The sequence below is a fragment of the Xyrauchen texanus genome, chromosome 34, assembly GCF_025860055.1.
Source record: "Xyrauchen texanus isolate HMW12.3.18 chromosome 34, RBS_HiC_50CHRs, whole genome shotgun sequence".
NCBI lineage: Eukaryota > Metazoa > Chordata > Actinopteri > Cypriniformes > Catostomidae > Xyrauchen > Xyrauchen texanus.
Genome location: NC_068309.1, coordinates 11,260,587 through 11,281,951, shown reverse-complemented (window position 1 = coordinate 11,281,951; position 21,365 = coordinate 11,260,587). Strand labels below are relative to the sequence as shown.

Below are 21,365 nucleotides of genomic sequence, written 5' to 3'. Positions count from 1 at the left end.
TTTCTCCAGAAGTGAGGATTTTGTACTTTTTTTTAACACATGGCATTGAAACTAGTGTCATTTATTTTAGTTCAGTAATTTCTAATTCCAATATTTGATAGTGGGGTTATGTCTGCTTGTCTGCTTTTTGGCTAGTTTAGCACTCACACAGTTCATAAAATGGAGATGAGTCATACAGTGGTGTGAGGTCACAGAATTTCTGTGTGTAAGGTCTTCAGATGAGAGAACAAATGCACATTTCCTTTATCCTCTGCAAATTAAAATTACTCTACCTCAAAAGTTCCTTGCAGAAGTGATTTGCCCATTTGCAGGCCCTAATTCTTTTCTGAGTGACCTTGATAAATCTTTGCTGAGCCAAGCACTTATATTCATTGCCTAATGTTAAGTTTCTCTATATCTCAAGAGAGGCTTGCGTTGTTTCAAGCCAAACGCCTTGCCAACTCATTGTGGCTTAAACCCATTTCAGTCCTGCTCATTTTGGAGCTAACTGAATTCTGCAGATTGACTTTACCCTTTTGAGACAAGAACTATGGTGGCAGTGGGGGGCACAACACAACAGTATTAGCAAAGTAAACAAAAGTTGACATCACAATAAACTTAACTTGCAATGCAAGAACATTAAAGCTATAACATAAAGTTATAATGATTAAAAAAAAAACAATTGTATTCTATTGTCCAGTTATGTTAGGACATGTTTATGCACTAAAAATGGCATAATTTCTCACCCTTATTATTAAAATTGCATTTAGATTACTATGCAAATGCTGGCTTTGCAATGTGTGACAATGCAATATAGTTGAGCTGTTTCAATCATTTGATAACAGCAAAATCTTATTTCCAAGCCCAAAACATCTCGTTTTCTGTTCAAAAGTTGAAATTTAGTCATTAGAGTTATAAATAAATACTATTTCCTAGCTCGTTAATTATTAGAAAGTATACTCTTATTGATAGTTTTATTAACTAGAATAATAGTATCTTTTTATTCTAGTGTTTATAAGTAATAATCTATACTACTTCCTCCTTATTAATTTAATGTGACTGGATGGGCCAAGTTGCTAAATACTAGAAAGCTGTAATTTATGTGTATTGTATATGTGTGTGGTCATTATGTGTTTATCTATTTACCTGTGTAACATTAGAATTTCATTCGAATTTCTGAAGTTGAGAAGGAGATATTTTTGTAGCTGTTACATTAGACTTTTTTTAGACTGGGGAGGAAGTTTTTAGTTCTGAAACAATGTTTTTGTAGTACATTGAACTCTTTCCTTTCAAAGGATCACATAAAATTTGATTATATGATGCCTTTCTGAAAATGTCAGAATATTGGTGTCATAAAACCCTTAATTCCAAAAAAGCCCAGAAGAGATTTTCTAACTATAAAGTAAATTTTCCCTCCGGCCAATTCTTTTTCTTCTTCGTTATTATGGAACACCGTGGCATTTATGTGAAGGTGACTTCAAATACTCATAGGCATTTTTAATGTTTGCCTTGGTCTGTAAACTTGCTTATCTCAGAGAGCTTATGTCTTTTTAGTCCTTAGCACATAAACTATTGACTGTTCTGCTCTGCCACTGTTCTGCAAAGAGGTATAAAAATCAGCACTTCCGAAGAGACGTGCTCTTTGCAGGGCTTAATGTAGCACAAGAGGTGGAAATGGAGCTCCAATTTCAGTGTGGGCTGCAGTAAAGATGAGAAAAGCTTTTGGTGCTCTTTTGAAAATCTCAGTCACCCTTGCCAAAGTCTCTGGTCAGCATATTTGTGCCTGATAATGAAGATAATGGAGCTGTAATACACGGCAGCTCACGACTCAAACATTTGTCATTTGAATAGATGTGCTACCAAGGTGAAACTGATCTTGATCATCTAATTATTTAACTTATTGCCTTTGGCCTTATGTTGTAGTAGTTTTCAGGTAATGTGACAGCATAAGTGAGATTAATTTGTTTTTACTGCATTTTGATGGAACAGAATGAGATTAAAACACAATGCTCTAGTTTTAGTAATGAGATATTGTAAGTGTACATATATAATGGTTTTCTCAAAATGGTGCCTCAAGAAAAAGAGAGATAAAAAGAGTGTTTTATTATTACATTACACATACTGTATATATACATATATATATATATATATACACAGCCAACACACTCTCACATCGAAATCGTCAGGATTTGTGCAACTTTTCTAATTTTGTCTAATTCGTATGATATCGTGCGGCTGCACTTGTTTGAATTCCTACGACTTTCACTACAGCCAACGATGTTGCTGGACATCGTTTCCATCTAACACGCGACAATTACTTGCTTCTGTCACAAACAACAGCTTCCTGTCATGTTTACACACTACCAGAGGTGTAAAGTAACGAATTACAAATACTCACGTTACTGTAATTAACTACTTTTTCCCAAGAATTTTGGAAAACTACTTTTTTAAGTAGTTTAAAAATTGTATACTTCTACTTTTACTTGAGTATATTTTAAGTGCTGTAACTGTACGTTTACTGTGCTATTTTCCCACCGTCTGTGTTCGCTACCTCCCTGTCCTGATTTTATTTTTATCTATCAACATGAGTGTCTAGCGAGAGTCTCATGACTCCCGTCAAATCACTCGTATAAAACTGGAACGGCAGCTGCAGATCTGGTGCCAACTGTGGAGAATGCTTCAGTTTACAGCTGAACATCACAGCCGCACCTGAAATCACTTGCGATTATATCAAACACAGTTGAAAGCTATTTGGTTCATTAAAAAAAGCTTAACTTTGTCTTTTGTGTTTGTTGTAAGTTGACACAGTATGCAATAGACTGCCATGTTTTAAGGTCAATATTAGGTCAACAAAAAGAAACCGCTTTCTCTAGAAACTCGTCAGTCAATCACTGTTTTGAGGAATTTAGTCTGTTAAAGTTACAGTATGCTTTCATAACACATCAAGCTCTTTTATTTAAAAACATTGAGGGAAAATTTGATTCTTCATGATTATGACCCCTTTAAAATAAAAAATAATCTCCACTCTTGTTAAAGGTGAGTTATTTCTAGTTCTCCACAGATGAAGCTTCATTTATTTCAGTCATGATATTGATCAGCAATTATGTGTTCTAGTGATTTAAAGAGCCTGTCAATCGAGTGATGCTTTAATGGGTAAACATGGATGTAGTGATACATGATTGATCCCATCATGCTGCTATCATAATTTAAGGGCTAGTTCACTCAAAAAAAATATTATTATAATAAATTATAAGTTTCCCCCCAAACTTTACTTTTCATAATTGAGCAGCAGAGCTGATTTCTCAGAGTGCTCTGGAGGGCAAAGCTTGTGAACTTCAGAACCTCGAACCTTCAAACCTTGTGTTTGCATCTGTGAGGTATCACAGATCAAACCAGCATCTGGATTTATCTCAGTGGTTGGACTCAGGGGTGGGGAACCTTTTTTCCATTAAGGGCCATTTGGGTATTTACAAAATTATTTGCAGGCCATACAATTGCTTGCAATTTCTGATTGTGGGTTGAAATTAATGTACGCATTTCGTTACGTGCTCACACACCAAAAACACTAAAAGGTCTGTCTATTATATAATATTTTGTGTTTAGTGGCGGGCCATGAATTAAAAGTATAGGCCTTCAGTGTGATTCATGCCATTAAGAAAACACAGTTTCACAATGAATAAGACACCATATCCATTTGGGCATCATGCATTTTATCGCAGCTAACTAGTAATACCAACTGACATTTTAAAAACACATCCACGCAGGAAAGCCAGAACTTGAAACTGCAATTACTTTAAGGAAGCCTAATTTGAACCGCAGCATGATTGTTTTGTGAAATGATCGTCTTCAGAACAGACATTCAAAAATCATAATTTTTTCATATGAATCTACCAAGGAGGTCTATAATACTTCTAATCTAATATAATAATATTTGCGATTTAAATGTTGCTTCCAATTCATTTAGTTTGTCAGGGTACACGTTTATACTGCGTTCCATTCAAGTTGGATGAGGGATATTCCTACTTGATATCTCCGACCATAAATGCATTCCATTCCCATATATATGACTTTCGTTGCTCATTCATTTGCACTGTTGAGGGATTCTGAAGAAATTCTGAAGGCCTGAGGGGGTGGAGCTCAAACTCATGCACTGCTTCAGGTATGCAATTTGTGAAACAGTAGTCACACTTCGCTTGTGAGCATCAAGGAATAAATTCTGACTGGATAAACATTTTTAATATTGTAGTGTATTTTTTGAGAACCCTGCTGAAAAGATCCACTAGTTAGTCTAGCACCTATCTAGCTACAAACAGCATAAACCAACCTGAACCATGGAAATTCTTTCTTCTCTAAACTGGTCTTTTCAGTTACAAATCATGCCCTTATTATGCACGTTCCACTTTTTGTTCTTAATCTCTTTTTCTTGCTTTTATTTGCAAGAATAGCAGATCTCTCCAGACTAGCTGTTCTTCAATGTTTATTGAAGGACATTAGCCACATGGGCCACAGGGGTCAGGGCCTTTTTCTTAAAAAATTGGGTGAAAATAAATGGTCTGCTATATAATGCAGGGAAAACAATTTAGTTCTTGTTCGAGTGCTCTATGATTAGAGTTTTTTTTTTTAAACTGCTACAACATTTCAACATGAAACCTGCTTTGCTCTTAAGAGAATAAAAAAAGAATAAGGGCAAGAATAGTTTAGATCAGAGCTGACATGATCAGCATTCACTCTTCTTACCCACTGTCTCTGTCTGTATTGATCAAGCTCAGTTCAAAGGCTTGAGTCATTTTACTGTTTGATAATATAGACACTGGTGCTGCTTGGCTGCACCTGCAAACCAGGCAAGCTAACAAGCATATATCTCCAACCAATAATTGCTTAATATGGCTGCTAATTCAGCTGGAAAAAATAAATAAGAAAAGGCTTAGAGGATAGATTGTTAGAAAGCCCATGGATTGCTTTTTGCAACCTGCAAACCTTTGAACAGACACTTCCAATGCCAAAAGACTCAAATGCTTAACATAAACAACATTTAATCACTGTATATATATATATATATATATATATGAACACTGATCAGCCACAACATAAAACCACCTTCCTAATATTGTGTAGGTCCCCTTGTGCTGACCAAAACAGTGCCAACCCTCATCTCAGAATAGCTTTCTGAGATGATATTCTTCTCAACACAATTGTACAGAGCGGTTATCTGTGTTATTGTAGACTTTATTGGTTCGAACCAGTCTGGCAATACTCTGTTCACCTCTCTCATCAACAAGTCATTTCTGTCTGCAGAACGTCATGGTTACTGTTGTAACCTCCGTTCCCCGAGGGAAGGAACGAGATGTTGTGTCGAATGAAGTGACACAAGGGGTCTTCCTGGGATGCCAAACGTTCCTCTGAACCTGAGAAAAGGCCAAAGTCAAGTTGGCAGACAGAATTTGCATGTCCCACCCCGGACATATGGGTATAAAGGGAAGCGGGGCAGCGAGTGCCAGTCAGGATTTTGCACTGAGGAGCCGAAAATAAGATACGGCTGTTTACAGTGGTAGGTCTAGTGCTGTGGCAGGAGGGACACAACGTCTCATTCCTTCCCTCAGGGAACGGAGGTTACAACAGTAACCATGACGTTCCCCTTCTGTCACTCACTCGACGTTGTGTCGAATGAAGTGACACAAGGGGTACCATATAAAAACACCACGCACTGACCGTGTGACGTGAACTGCCGAGACAGGTGCAAGCAGGCTGCTGTGTGCTAGAAGCAACTGTGTCGGCTGCACGTAGCCCTCCCCAACTCCCTGAAAGCAGTGTCACATACAGACCATAGGTTCCCCGCACCCCTACGGGGGAGAACAGGCACTACATCACTAGCATGGGAGCAAGCCCGGCAGCCATGCCTTTTCTCTCACTATGTCTTTCACATTGGACGTGAAGCGGCTGGGGCTATCTTAATGCTATGAAATGTGTCGGGGAAGGCGGTCTTTCCTGGTCCTATTCTTTCAGGGGGAAAAGATCCTGCGGAGGCCACATCATGCCCAGTCTAGGGGGAGGTAATGTGGCAAATACACCACAAGGTTTGTGAAGCTGTTTGTGGGAAATGGTGCGGTGGTAGGTCCAGCCTAATGAGGGGGGACTCTACAAGCACAGCGACCGGAGCAGCGGGGCTGCCCAAGGGAAACGCGGGGCCACCGACAGGGGGACCATACCGTGGGAAATGCATCGCGGGGAGTTTGCCTGAAAAGGGAACTAAGCACGTGGAGCCCGACCCCAGTACAGAGCACCTGTGACTTGTGTGGGTAGAAGGCTAGGGAGGAGAACATCCAGGGAGTGACGTTTAGTGGCTAACCTGGGATAGAAGGCGAACTGGATCAACTTGGTGAAGGGTGCTGTGTGCAAGCGGAACACCCGGTCAGTTGTGCAATGTTACCGAGTTATACCGGCTCTGACACGGGACGCTTCAGAGCTTTCCTGGTCCTTGAAGGGGTCCTGGAGACGGGGGGGCGTATGCCGCCTGCGAGGTGCTTGACACTGGGGCTGAGAGCAGGGCCCGGGTTGAGGCGGAGCTACTTGTTGTTTAGCCGCAGGGGGACGCCTTCGGCGAGCAGGCGGGGCGCGGTAGTTTGGCGGCGCCGCGGCAAGATGTGCCATCTGCTTCTTCACCGCCGATAATAAATATATATATATATATATATATATATATATATATATATATATATATATATATATTTACAAACAAACACACACTTGCGTATATATTGGATACTGTTTCAATCTAGAATAACCATAAAATTCTACAGTGTAAAATCTTTTTGTTTGATACCTTTTCAGTCATTATTTGTCACTGACCAATGATGAATGGATAAACAGTGAGACAGACAGACAGGTTGTTGTGGTTTGGAGATGTCCTGACTGGTGACTTGGAGAGCATGCTGATCCTAGTGTAAGTGTAATACTGATAGATGATCATGGTGACTCTGAAGCAGTACTTTTTGATTAGTAGTCCAATTAAAAGGAAAAGTGATCTCAAGGAGAGATGTTCAAGCTTTTTCAGTTTCAAGCTGAAACCTAAAGAAAATGGGAAAGAGGGTCAGAGAGAGACTGAGTACCATCCCTCTCCTTCATGGAGATGTGAGTTATGATATCAGGAATGTACCAAAGGTTATCCAATGATGTTCTCATTTGGAAAATTATGTAAAGACTGCATGATTCAAAATGTTTGCTCTAGGGCTCAATGAACTGCAAGTGCCTGGAGCTAAATATTAGTCTGCTCTTAATATGTTTGGATTTCTTCTTTTCACTTTTTTAACTTTATCCCTCCTCATGGTTTTATACACATTTACATTATATTATTATATTATATATACATTATATACAATTTACATTTAACTCAAGTATCCCTCTAAGATTAAAATTTTCATACAATATATATATATATATATATATATATATATATATATATATACTAATTCGAAAAATAAAAAAAAATAAATCTCTTCTTTCTCTCAGGCTGGTTTTTATAAAGGTGTAGCTGGTTCTCAGGTGACTCTGTCCAGTCTGGTGAACCAAAGTAGGGGCATGCTGGAGGAACAGGCCAGACACCTGCTGACCGAGACAGAAAGGCAGACAATGGGTTACTACATCCAGGAGTATCGCGACGGCCACATCGGTGTTGAACAGTTTGTCATGGCCCTCATTGAGTTGTTCAATACACATGCCAAGGTGAGGAGACCTGCATGTGCATTTATGACAGAATGTTGCAAACTTAGTGCTAAATGTTGTTGTGTCCCTAATCTGGTACTTACATCATTTTCAGTCCGTTTTATTTTTTGGTGTTGGAACCCTGTTTATCTTTTATATTTATTTACTCAAGAATTTAAATGAGACAGAATTTCACTCTAATCACATTGATTGCAAGTCTTGTGAAGGCCTACTGGATTATATTTAAAGGGATAGTTCACCCAAAAATGAAAATTCTCTCGTCGTTTACTCACCCTAATGCCATCCCAGATGTGTATGAATTTCTTTCCTTTGCTGAACACAAACAAAGGTTTTTAGAAGAATATTTCAGCACTGCAGTTCCATACAATGCAAGTGGATGGTGACTGAAATTTTGAAGCTCCAAAAGCACATTAAGGCAGCATAAAAGTAATCCATAAGACTCCACTGGTTAAATCGATATCTTCAGAAGTGATATGATAGGTGTGGGTGAGAAACAGATACATTTTTATGTATTTTTTCGAACAATCTACACTTTTACTTTCACTTTCACATCCTTTTTTTGTTTTTGGCAATTTGGATTCTTCGTGCATATCACCACCTTCTGGGCAGGGAGGAGAATTTATAGTAAAAAAAGAATTACATATTGATCTGTTTCTCACCCTCACCTATCATATTACTTCTGAAGATATAGATTTAACCACTGGAGTCACATGGATTACTTTTATGCAGACTTTGTTCATTTTGGAGCTTCAAAATTTTGGTCACCATTCACTTGCATTTTATGGACCTACAGAGCTGAAATGTTCTTCTTAAAATCTTCGCTTGTGTTCAGCAGAAGAAAGAAAGTAATACACATCTGGGATGGCATGAGGGTGACTAAATTATAAGAGAATTATACATTTTCAGTGTACAGTACTATCCCTTTAATATTAATTATTCCATTAAAAATCAAAAGTCTCAAAAGTGATCTGTTTAATATATCAGCTGTTTCTACTAAACGGCAATTAGAGCTAATAGAAACATTGAAGTTTCTCCTGAGATAAACAACCCAGCAATCTCACATGTGGCTCCTCTAGAGATTCAGAAGAGATCTCAACACTGTTGTCAGATTTGCAGAGATACTAAGGTAAAAAAAATATATATATATATATATATATATATATATATATATATATATATATACATATGTACTATGCACATTAATATTATAGCAAGAATTATCCACAATTGTTCTGTTAATGTATTACTTTCTTTACTTGAGCACTTTGACAGCCATGTACAGTGCAAGCCACTTTTATATACACCGATCAGCCACAACACCACATACCACCTGCCTAATAGTGTGTAGGTCCTCCTCATGCTGCCAAAACAGCTGAGATTATATTCTTCTCACCACAATTGTACAGATCGGTTATCTGAGTTACCATAGACTTTTTCAGTTCAAACCAGTCTGGCCATTCTCGGTTGACCTCTCTCATCACTAAGGCGTTTCCATCCTCAGAACTGCCGCTCACTGGATGTTTTTTGTTTTTAACACCATTCTGAGTAAATTCTAGAGAACAAACCAGCCTGTCTGGCACTAACAGGCATCCATGCGGTTATCTAATCAGCCAATCGTGTGGCTGAAGTGCAGTGCAGTGCATAAAATCATGCCAGGAGCATCAATTAATGTTCACATCAACCATCAGAATGGGGAAAAAATGTGATCTCAATTATTTGGACCGTGGCATGATTGTAGTGCCAGATGGGTTGGTTTGAGTACTTCTGTAACTGCTGATCTCCTGGGATTTTCACACACAACAGTCACAACACTCAGAATGGTGCCAAAAACAAAAAACATCCAGTCAGAGGCAGTTCTGTGGACGGAGAGGCCTTGTTGATGAGAGAGGTCAACAGAGAATGCCCAAACTGGTTAGAACTTACAAAGTCTTTGGTAACAGACAACCACTCTGTACAATTGTGGTGAGAAAAATAGCATCTCAAAGTGCTATTTTGTGATGCAGGTTGGCACAGTGTTGGCAGCACGAGGGGAACCTACATAATATTAGGCAGGTAGTTTAATGTTGTGACTGATCGGTGTATATATTTATTATTCGTCACTTTATTCCACGTCTCTATTTGATAAAAATGTATTCAATTTACTGCTGGAGCTGCTGCCCCAGCGACCCGACTTCAGATAAGCGGTTGAAGCTGGATTGATGGATGGTAGGGTGGTATTCGATTTAGAGTAGGCTATATCTGTTCTATTCTATACTGTATATTTGAGATGTTTGTCTTTTACATAGAGCTACATTTAGGATTGTTTCAATTAAAATAAACTAAGAAACTAACCTAATGAAATATCTCATTTTAAAAAATATATATTTCTCCAATGGAATTGTAGTAAAAATATCTGAGGCAAAGTTGATAATTAAATGAAGCATGATCTATGAAAGAGCAACCTCTGAGAAAAAAAGTATTCCCTGGATAATGATAATTATAATGACAGTATTTCGAGACAGCAATGTCTGTTGATATAGACCATTTCAAGGATGTAAACAATAACAAAGGAATTAGAAAGCTACTGCACATTTCTGGCCCTGGAACATTTCCAGTAGCAACATTATTATAACCTAGAACTGTCAAAATAAAATTACTAGTGCATACATTTAGAGTCTATCTAAAACATAACAAATGAGATATGTGCAAAAACTAAAAATGAAGACTGAGGTGTCATTACTAGATCCTTAAACCATTTCTTTGTGAGTCACATTTGTGATGTTCACAGGTCAAAAATGACCTGAATATACTTGTAATATTTTCCTTTCACCATTAATTTTCATACATTAAAAAAATGCTGGGTTATTTTTTCAACCTTAATGTTGGGTTGGGCCTGTTGGGTCATTTTATTGGGTTATTGTCTCTCTGTTGGGTAGATTTTGTGTAACCCAGCCACTGGGTTAGTGTCGGGGTTATTTTCACTGACAGTTGAATCTATACACCCCTCCCCCCACCACAATGTGGCAACCCAGTGGTGGCATCAGAACAGCCCAGCTGATGAGTTACCTGACGCGGGCTTTTTGGATTGTCTTCAGGAGTAAGCAGTTCATAGCATGGAGAGAACCGCTCCGATCAAATTGGAGGATTTATTCAGTGAGATAAGGTTTGTGTCAGTGTTTTTTTTAATCTATAATATTATTAATTTACACCAGAAAATGCAAAGATAATGTTCCATAATCAGAACTGGACAGCTCATAAGACATCAACTGTTATCAGACAAACTAGCATTGTGAGCTTTGCTAGCATGTAATGCCCACTGGACACTGAATAGGTTTATTTACTTTTTAAATTACACCTCCTTTTGGCGAAATTTGCAGTTTTGAATCCAAAATATATCACCTACATGATTAATTTAGTTCATACCGTATCACCCTATCTATCACCCTAAATGCTTCACCATTTCACACACTGTGCACAACCGCTTCCCAACGGTGAGTGGCACGCTATCACAATTAGTGTAAAATATAAAGTGCCCGCTATCCTGTTACGTGAACGTGGGTCGGGTGCTCATGGGGATGTCAGATTGGGTGCTAAAAATGATTGAACATGGCTACACGCAGACCACCTCGCTTCAACAGAGCTTTGTCCTCGATGGTCCCTTCACGGCATGCACCTGAATTACTTGCAGAAATACAGCTCCACAGTCTTTTCTTGAGATTCGCGTTTGAAGGGATGACATATCAATTCAAAGTGCTTCCCTTCGGATTGTCTCGGGCCCTGTGCATGTTCACGAAATGTGTCGATGCAGTGCTTGCTCCTTTGAAGATGAATGGCATGCGCATTCTGAATTACCTCAATGACTGGCTATTACTGGCCCGATCAGAGGCTCTGCTATGCGAGCACAGTGACTTGATGTTTCAATGTCAACTGGGCGAAAAGCACACTTTCCCCCTGTCAACAAATCTCTTTTTTGGGGGTTCGACTCGACTCCAAGAGCATGCATGCACACATCACGAGCGAGCTCGTCCAGACCATTCACCAGTGTCTGTCTCAGTTCCAACTGGGGAAAGCATTTCCACTGAAGTCTTTTCAGAAAATGCTGGGTTTTATGGTGGCAGCATCTGCCATCATACTGTTGGGTCTTTTAGACATGAGACCTCTCCAATGCTGGCTCAAAGACCATGTACTAAGTCACGCCTGGTGTTGGGGGCATGTGTGCGTCACCGTGACCCACTGCTGCCTGGCTGCTCTAGCAACATGGACAGCTCCAAATCTTTATCAGCAGGGTGTGTTCTTGTTTCATGTTTAGATTCATGTTCGTGTTTTCAGGTCTTTTATTTTTAAATTGGTTCACATCCTTGTCTATTCATGTGATTATCCTGTTATCCTCATGTAACTTGTTATCAGTTCTGTTCTGTTATTGGTCCGTATGTTATTAGTTCTGTTATTAGTTCTGTCTTGTCATTGGATGCTTTGTTATGTTGTTACCCTTTTGTTTGTGTTTAAGCCCTCATGTTAGCCATTGTCTCTTGTGGAGTATTGTTGGTGTAACATCATGTGATTGTTTAATCTTGTAACATTATCCTTAATTCTTGTCTTTGTTTGTTTTCTTATATTCACATCATATAGTCAAGTCATAGTTTAGTCTAGTCTAGTTAAGTCAAGTCATAGTTTATAGTCAAGTTTAGGTTCGGATTTATATTCTGTTTTGTTTTCACTTTGAATTAACTTTTTTGGATTTATTGCACTTTCTAAAATAAAACTGCACTTGGGTTCATATTATCATCATCTCATCCTGTCTTCAGCCTGCCTACTATGTTACATAGTACTATGACCACAGATGCATCCAGCTTGGGTTGGGGTGCGCTGTGCGATGGATGTCCGGCTTTTGGCACTTTGAGAGCTGCAAAACAGGCATGGCACATCAGCTGCTTGGAAATGCTTGTCTTCTTACCGGTGAAAGCTTTCCATCACGACATAGTGAATCATCACATTCTAATTCAGTCAGACAATATGTCAGTGGTAGCGTACGTAAATCGCCAGGGCGGCACTTGATCACTACCAATGATGAGCCTGGCACAAAGCCTCCTCATGTGGAGCACGCCATCTCCTCTCGCTGCGCCAGGGACCAATGGCAGGGGAATGGAGACTTCATCCTCAGACAGTCTGAGGATTTGGGAAATGTTCGGCAAATTGGAAGTCAACCTATTTGATTCCACAGAGACAGACCACTGCCCTCTTTGGTACTGCCCTCTTTGGCAATCCAAAAGAGGGCCTTGGCCCACAAGTGGTCGACGAAATGCAAATATGCATTTCCCCTTTACATCTTCTCCACTTTGTCATCAGCAAAGCCCCAGAGGACAAGGAAATGGTTCTTTTGGTTTTGCCAAAATGGCCCAACCAGCCATGGTTTCCAGAAATTGAGATATTAGGCAGACCTCCATGGAAAATACCACTGAGGATGGATCTGCTCTCTCAAGTACAGGGCACGATTTGGCATCCTCAGCCAGAGGTGTGGAACCTACATGTATGGCCCCTGAATGGAGCACAGCGAAAAATTTGCTCAGTCTGTAATTAACACCATTTTGTAAGCTAGAGCGCCGTCTACGAGACACCTCTGTGCACTAAAGTGGCATGTGTATCCGGATTGGTGCCCTTCACGCAGCAAAGACCCAGTGAATTGCTGGTTTTCACCATGTAGGGTTATTCATTTTCATACACACTTGAAGACATATTAAGTCACTGCCCAACGGACATCATATACATATTCCTCTAAGAGTTTATACCAAGGTGCATCTCTGTAGTGCAGCATGATGGGACTCCGTTCCCCAATGCATTCACTGCAATGTCTCGTGAACTGAATTGATAGGGAACGTCTCCGGTTACTCATGTAACCTCGGTTCCCTGAGATGAAGGGAATGAGACATTGCAAAACTTGGCCACACTACTACTTCAGAGTTTGAGGTACAAGCATACATACTTGTCCTTCAGTCAGAAAATTTTGAAGAAATGGTGTTTGAGTGTCCGCTTATATAGGGAAAGTATGTGCCTAAAAGGACGAGGCAATTGCATTGCCAATCATAAGATTGCCGTTATGATACAAGGGCTTCAACTAGGTTGTGGAAAAGGAATTTCCAGAATTTCCCCAAAGCGTTCATTGCAATGTCTCGTTCCCTTCATCTCAGGGAACCGTGGTTACATGAGTAACCGGAGATATTTTTCTTTGTACTCTAAAACCATCAGCAGTGAGGCAAATACTTGTGTGATAAATCACAAACTGGTTTACAGAAACATTTACATTTATTAACAATGCTTCCAGTATTCTAAAGACTGTAAGATTGATAACATTATGGGTTGATATCTTTCTTTAACCTTTTTACCTTTAGTCTTTTTGTATGTTGGAACAAATATGGTGGAGTATCTCCAACAGGCTGAGATGTCAAGGCCTTATTTCTCCCACATCCTACACTCAGCAATTCTTATTTTAATTTAATAAATTTGTATAAATTTTTATGAATTCCTTACATAAATAGTTTTCTAGTAATAGACACTAGAATTATAAGTAACATTTAAAGGGATAGTTAACCCCAAAATAAAATATTATCATCAGTTACTCACTTTCAGGCCATCCAAGATGTGCATGATGTGATTTCTTCTGCAGAGCTCAAATTAAGATTTTTAGAAAATGTCTCATCTCTGTAGGTCCATACAATGCAACTGATTGTTGACCAAAAGCTCCAAACAGCACATAAATGCAGAATCCAATTAATCCATATGATTCCAGTGGTTAAAAGACTGTGAAAGTGAGAAAAGTGAGAAACAGGTCAATGTTGAAGTCCCTGTTTTTTACTATAAATCTTCACTTTCACATCTAAAAGTCACACGTGTCACCTGTTTAGTTTTTCTTTCAGATGTAAAAGTGGAGATTTAGAGTAAGAAAGGACTTTATATTGATCTGTTTCTTACCCACATCTATCATAACACTTTTGAGTAATATGGATTAATTTCATGCTGCCCTTATGTACTTTTTGGATATTCAAATTTCTTGCTACTATTCACTTGCACAGAATGGATCAGCAGAGCTGAGATATTCTGAACAAAACAAATAATTTTAGAAGCAAAATAAATTCATACACATCTTGGATGAGGGTGAGTAAATGAGAGATTTTTCATTATTGGGTAAACTATCCTTTTAACAATGCAATGGGTATTGTTAATAAATTAATGTTTTTAATGCCGGGTGTATTTAACATTAATAATAAATGTTACTTCATGTTCTACATGCTTTTAAGTTAAGCTTTATAAAATGAGTTTAAATATACTTATTACATATTTATACATTTGTTTATGGTGTGGTTTATTTTCCAATATTTTTTAAGAATAAAACAGTCTAAATATATTAACCCACTTATGAGATCAAATGAACCCAACATTCCAGTAAAAATGAACCAACATTTGGGTTGAATAAATAACCCATTTACTGGGTTAAAATGAACAACCCTACTTTCTGGGTTAGTTTATCCCAACATGTGTTCTGTCACATAATTAAACAGTGGCCAGTTTAAAAACAACCCGCTTTGGGTTGTTTTTAACCCAGCATCTTTTAGAGTGTATAAAACAAGTACATTTTATGTTATCTTCACCTCAATAAAAAAGCCTTCATTTCAGTAAATTGAAAGTGTCAAAACATCACAATTTGTCAAGCACTGGAGGTCTCTGATGACATCTGCTATTATAAAAGTCAACAACTTCATGAAATAACAACTATGTTCAGATGGCTCTGGTGCTCCATGCATTGGCTGATCTCTATAAGCTCATGTTCTAACAAACTTAATTTCTAGATATTATCACAAGTTATGCAATGGATATATATTTAGACATTATAAAAAAAATATATATATTATTTGTCAAATTGTAGCATTTTTTTCTAAACCACTTGTGTTGAAGATTTTGCAATTATGCTCCAGTATGCTGTCAAACATGACAATGCACCACAGTCAAATCTGATTGTATAAAAAAGAAAAGACAGAGTTATGATGTTTCCTGTCATTTATTTCAAACATCAAAATTCTAGCATAAACTTTGTCTCACAGATAATGATGATTTTCAAATCTAGTGATGTGCATAAGTTCGCGTGATGGTTAGGGTGTGGTTTAGGGGTAAACATATCATTAGCCTGATATGAAATCAATGGAAGTCAATGAGAGATTACTAATATAGTCAATTGTGGATGTTTTAAACTTCATTTATTTGTGGTTGTGTTCTGCATTGTGTCTGATTTATTGATATTTATTTGACAAAAACATATATATTATATTTGCATAATGTATTTTAGTATTTCCAATTAATTTCCTATAGTGGATAAAAAATGTAAATGATATATATACAGGTGAAACTCGAAAAATTAGAATATCGTGCAAAAGTTCATTAATTTCAGTAATTCAACTTAAAAGGTGAAGCTAATATATTATATAGACTCATTACAAGCAAAGTAAGATATTTCAAGCCTTTATTTGATATAATTTTGATGATTATGGCTTACAGCTTATGAAAACCCCAAATTCAGAATCTCAGAAAATTAGAATATTGTGAAAAGGTTCAGTATTGTAGGCTCAAAGTGTCACACTCTAATCAGCTAAACACCTGCAAAGGGTTCCTGAGCCTTTAAATGGTCTCTCAGTCTGGTTCAGTTGAATTCACAATCATGGGGAAGACTGCTGACCTGACAGTTGTGCAGAAAACCATCATTGACACCCTCCACAAGGAGGGAAAGCCTCAAAAGGTAATTGCAAAAGAAGTTGGATGTTCTCAAAGTGCTGTATCTAAGCACATTAATAGAAAGTTAAGTGGAAGGGAAAAGTGTGGAAGAAAAAGGTGCACAAGCAGCAGGGATGACTGTAGCCTGGAGAGGATTGTCAGGAAAAGGCCATTCAAATGTGTGGGGAGCTTCACAAGGAGTGGACTGAGGCTGGAGTTACTGCATCAAGAGCCACCACACACAGACAGGTCCTGGACATGGGCTTCAAATGTCAAACGTCTTACCTGGGCTAAAGAAAAAAAGAACTGGTCTGTTGCTCAGTGGTCCAAAGTCCTCTTTTCTGATGAGAGCAAATTTTGCATCTCATTTGGAAACCAAGGTCCCAGAGTCTGGAGGAAGAATGGAGAGGCACACAATCCAAGATGCTTGAAGTCCAGTGTGAAGTTTCCACAGTCTGTGTTGGTTTGGGGAGCCATGTCATCGGCTGGTGTTGGTCCACTGTGCTTTATTAAGTCCAGAGTCAACGCAGCCGTCTACCGGGACATTTTAGAGCACTTCATGCTTCCTTCAGCAGACAAGCTTTATGGAGATGCTGACTTCATTTTCCAGCAGGACTTGGCACCTGCCCACACTGCCAAAAGTACCAAAACCTGGTTCAATGACCATGGTATTACTGTGCTGATTGGCCAGCAAACTCGCCTGACCTGAACCCCATAGAGAATCTATGGGGCATTGCTAAGAGAAAGATGAGAGACATGAGACCAAACAATGCAGAAGAGCTGAAGGCCGCTATTGAAGCATCTTGGTCTTCCATAACACCTCAGCAGTGCCACAGGCTGATAGCATCCATGCCACGCCACATTGAGGCAGTAATTAATGCAAAAGGGGCCCAAACCAAGTACTGAGTACATATGCATGATTATACTTTTCAGAGGGCCGACATTTCTGTATTTAAAATCCTTTTTTTTATTGATTTCATGTAATATTCTAATTTTCTGAGATTCTGAATTTGGGGTTTTCATAAGCTGTAAGCCATAATCATCAAATATTATATCAAATAAAGGCTTGAAATGTCTTACTTTGCTTGTAATGAGTCTATATAATATATTAGTTTCACCTTTTAAGTTGAATTACTGAAATTAATGAACTTTTGCACGATATTCTAATTTTTCGAGTTTCACCTGTATATATATATATATATAAATGTATCTTTCTTCTCCGGTTGCTTCTATACTACTACAGCTATTCTAAGAACTTCGCAGTGCAATACTGCAGATATTGTTGATTTTTTTATAACAAATTGCTTGTTAGGTTCCTCAGTCACTTTAGATAAAAGCATCTGCTATAAGAATAAATGTAAATGACTTGCGCAGCTCCATTACAATGGGAGCAATCTATAGTCACTTTAGAATCCGTAAATAAATACGCTTACTTAATTAGCCAGCTAAACTCTAACTATCAAACCTACTATTAGTTGGTAAAAATGTTGTTCACCTAATAGAGATAAGATGTGTGCTACAGTTGTTAGTACTGCACGTATCCATCTCGCATTTCATGCGTCCATTTGTGGTCCCTTTTTCGGAAATATAATTTCCATAAGTTCAAGGCATACAGGGAGCATCTACCCACTGCACAACATTTTATCAATGACATTATATTACAATCGTATTAACGCTGATTACGTTAATCATGCTAAAATCACTATGAATAAAGCACCTCCCACTGTTGTTTTGAATGAGTTTGACAAATAGCCTAAAATGTTCAAGGAATAAAGAGGTCACTTCCTTACACAGACAAATAGCCCTTGAAATGGTCTATACAACCAGAATGACCTAAAACTGTATTACATTCACATTTATGATTATATTAAAGGGATGGTAAACCCGAAAATAAAAATTATCCCATAATTGACTCACTCTCATGTCATCCCAGATGTACATGACTTTCTTTCTTCAGTAGAACACAAAGATTATTAGAAGTAATATTTTAACTCTGTATGTCCTTACAATGCAAGTATGGCAGGGTGGAGGGCGGGGCCAGGTCGTGATTCTACACACCCGGTCCCTTATCAGGCTAATCAAGCCTCTGAGGGGGATAAAGGCTGACTGCAGAGGATTGTGTGGGAGAAAGAGATCGTTAACGGACATGTCCGTCATGTATGTTCGATAAGTTTATTATTAAAATATTATTCATATTATCAAGCCGGTCCTCGCCTCCTCCTTTCCATTGATCCCTTTACAGCAAGTAAACAGTGATCAGACCTTTGTAGCTCCAAACATCACATAAAGAAAACAAAATTAATACATGATTTTTGGAGCTACAAAGGTCTGATTACCATTTACTTGCAGTGTATGGACCTACAGAGCTGAGTTATTATTCTAAAAGCCTGGGATGGAATGAAGATGAGTAAATGATGAGAATTTTAATTTTGGGTGAACTATCCCTTTAAAGCCCCCTAAATCGAAACAATCAACATCAGTAAAAGCTCAGCCACATTCACTACTCTCTTCTGTATGTGTGTATGTGCAGTTCTCTCTACTGTCCGAGGTCAGGGGGCTGGTGGCCCCTCAAGACGTGGAGAGATTTGACGGGTTGGTTCTGAGACGAGAGATCGAAGCCCTGAAGGCCAGGCAGGGAGGCAGAACTGGGTTTCAAGACTCCTCCTTGGTTTCGTTTCCCGACATGTTGGCCTCTTCCTCAGCCAGCTTTATGACCAACATCACCCTCAACTCTGCACGGGTAAGACTGAAGAGAGACTGTAGGTGTTTAGTGAGCCATTGGTTTTCATTTTGGGGGGAACTATGCCTTGCTTTAAGGGCCATGTCTGCATATATAATTGGAAAGGATAAGTTGGCTGCGGATGGCTGTGTTCTTCTGTATTTGAATGTGTGGGATAAATGGAAGGCAGTTCACAAGATTGTTGGACAGTTTGAGCACAAAGAAGGCAAATCTGTGCAGATTACTAGGTTACAAATGAAGTGTTCTGAATTTGCCTGGTGAAATAAGGTCTTTCTCTCTCATCATCATTAACCTGTCTGTCCCCCTGTCTCACATTGCTTTGCTGTGTCTCACTTCAGCTCATCTATGCCTGGTTTTGAGAGTGAATATGCTGTTTAGAGTTGAGTGTATCGGTTTCAGAGGTGTAAGTGTTGTTGGTGTGACAGATGGAGAAGTGTCTCTTGCCAACTTATAAAGTCTGCTGGCTCCCGGTGTAAATTACACAGTTTAACACCCAACTCCCAGTCCCTCTCAATAAACCGGGAAAGACTACTTTGGCTGATAGCTATGATGGAGGTATGTTAAACATTCTTACTTTCCCTTACATAAATTTACCAATGTAACCATAGTAACCATGCTAACCACCAAAATATCATACAAAACACCATTTCTGCAGTTGTCGTTACTACATTTAAATTAATATTCCTGGTTCAGGAAGTTGGTCTCATGACGGCATGCAAGGTTTGGACATGTGAACATCGAGCTCTGCATACTTTGCTAGTTTTAACACTATTTATGTCATAAACCAGTGAGATTCGATACACTCTGTTCCATAAGTGTTCTAAGAGGAGAAGATGTCAAAAAAAAAAAAAAAATCTAAATCCTCAGGATATAGAGACAGTAAAAGACACTTAAAGAGGGAATTATCTGCTAATCCGCTAGCGACCAAGGTTGATTTGGAGTGTGTCTGGAAGTTGACAAGGAGAACCATAGCCGGTGGAAAAACATCTGTATTGTTGGAATTCCTGAGGCCAAAGAGGGTCAAGATATGGTGAAATTCCTGGACGGGCTCTTTCCAAGTCTGCTTGACATAACAGGCCATAAGTTGGTAACCAGGAAACATGCCCTGTGAGGAAACATACCACCACACTGAGCACTGTGGCCCCCCAGTGTGCTCAGTCCACTGCTGTTCACTCTGCTGACTCATGACTGTGCAGCAGTTTACATTTACATTTATGCATTTGGCAGATGCTTTTATCCAAAGCGACTTACAGTGCAATTATTACTGGGACAATCCCCCTGGAGCAACCTGGAGTTAAGTGCCTTGCTCAAGGCAGGCACGGATTTAGAAAGCAGAGGCCTCTGGGCGCAAAATCTTGGGGCCCCCTCCCAGAAATTTTCAGAAATATGCTCGTGGAGACAGAGACATCTGATAGCTCACCCTTTTTGTTTTCTTTATTTTATAAAAGCACAAGGTTTTGTTGTTATTGTGAGTGTACACAAATAAATGTAGACCCATTATAGTCTCTAATGATGTCTTACACTTTTCTGTATGCCCCAAAATGACGGAGAATTTTATGTTGTTTCCGCTGTAATGACGACGTAATGCCGGCGCGTCCGTTGACCCCAGAGGATTAATCAGCAGAAGGTACTAAAAATATTAAAAACAACAAAGCGATACTTCTCTGCAGTGAACTGACGGAATAAGACGAAAGATATTGGCTACTTTTAAAATATTATGTGAAATATTATGTGAAAGTACCCTGAACTAGAGAATGACTCCCACATATTATGCATTGATAAGCCTAGACCGCATATCTGGTCATAAAAATTAACAGTCAACATTAATACAACAACGTTACATGATTTAAAAAGCAACTTATCATACGGGGACAGAGGGGTGGTGAAATGCGGGTGATGGACTCTAGCGAAATCAGAAAAAATATTGATTTAGTTGGGTCGGTGCACAGAGATTCGGAAGGCTTCAGCGCCAATCCGGGCATCTATAATAATCAGGGTTTTTAATATGGGGAAAAAGTAATAGATAGAACTACATTTTGAGGCTGTCCAACTGGTAATGTACGTTTACCTACCCGTCACCGCCGGGTCTCTGCCGCCTTCAGCAGGTGTCTGTCTTTCAAGCCGGGCTGTGGTTCTTTGTCTTGTCGTGCTGGTGCTGATGCTCAGGTTCATCTGAAATAGCAAGGCTGGA

General features: G+C 38.9%; 1 protein-coding gene across 4 annotated transcripts in view; it reads left to right on the top strand.

The window, feature by feature from the left end:
- The window catches only part of whrna (whirlin a), a 156,354-nt gene that overhangs the window by 109,431 nt on the left and 25,558 nt on the right, over positions 1–21,365 (top strand). For all 4 annotated transcript variants that reach the window (XM_052103941.1, XM_052103940.1, XM_052103945.1 and 1 more), the window contains exons 6-7: positions 7,486–7,698; positions 18,965–19,174. In XM_052103941.1, coding sequence (XP_051959901.1) covers positions 7,486–7,698; positions 18,965–19,174 — 423 coding nt within the window. The remainder of the gene's footprint in view (positions 1–7,485; positions 7,699–18,964; positions 19,175–21,365) is intronic.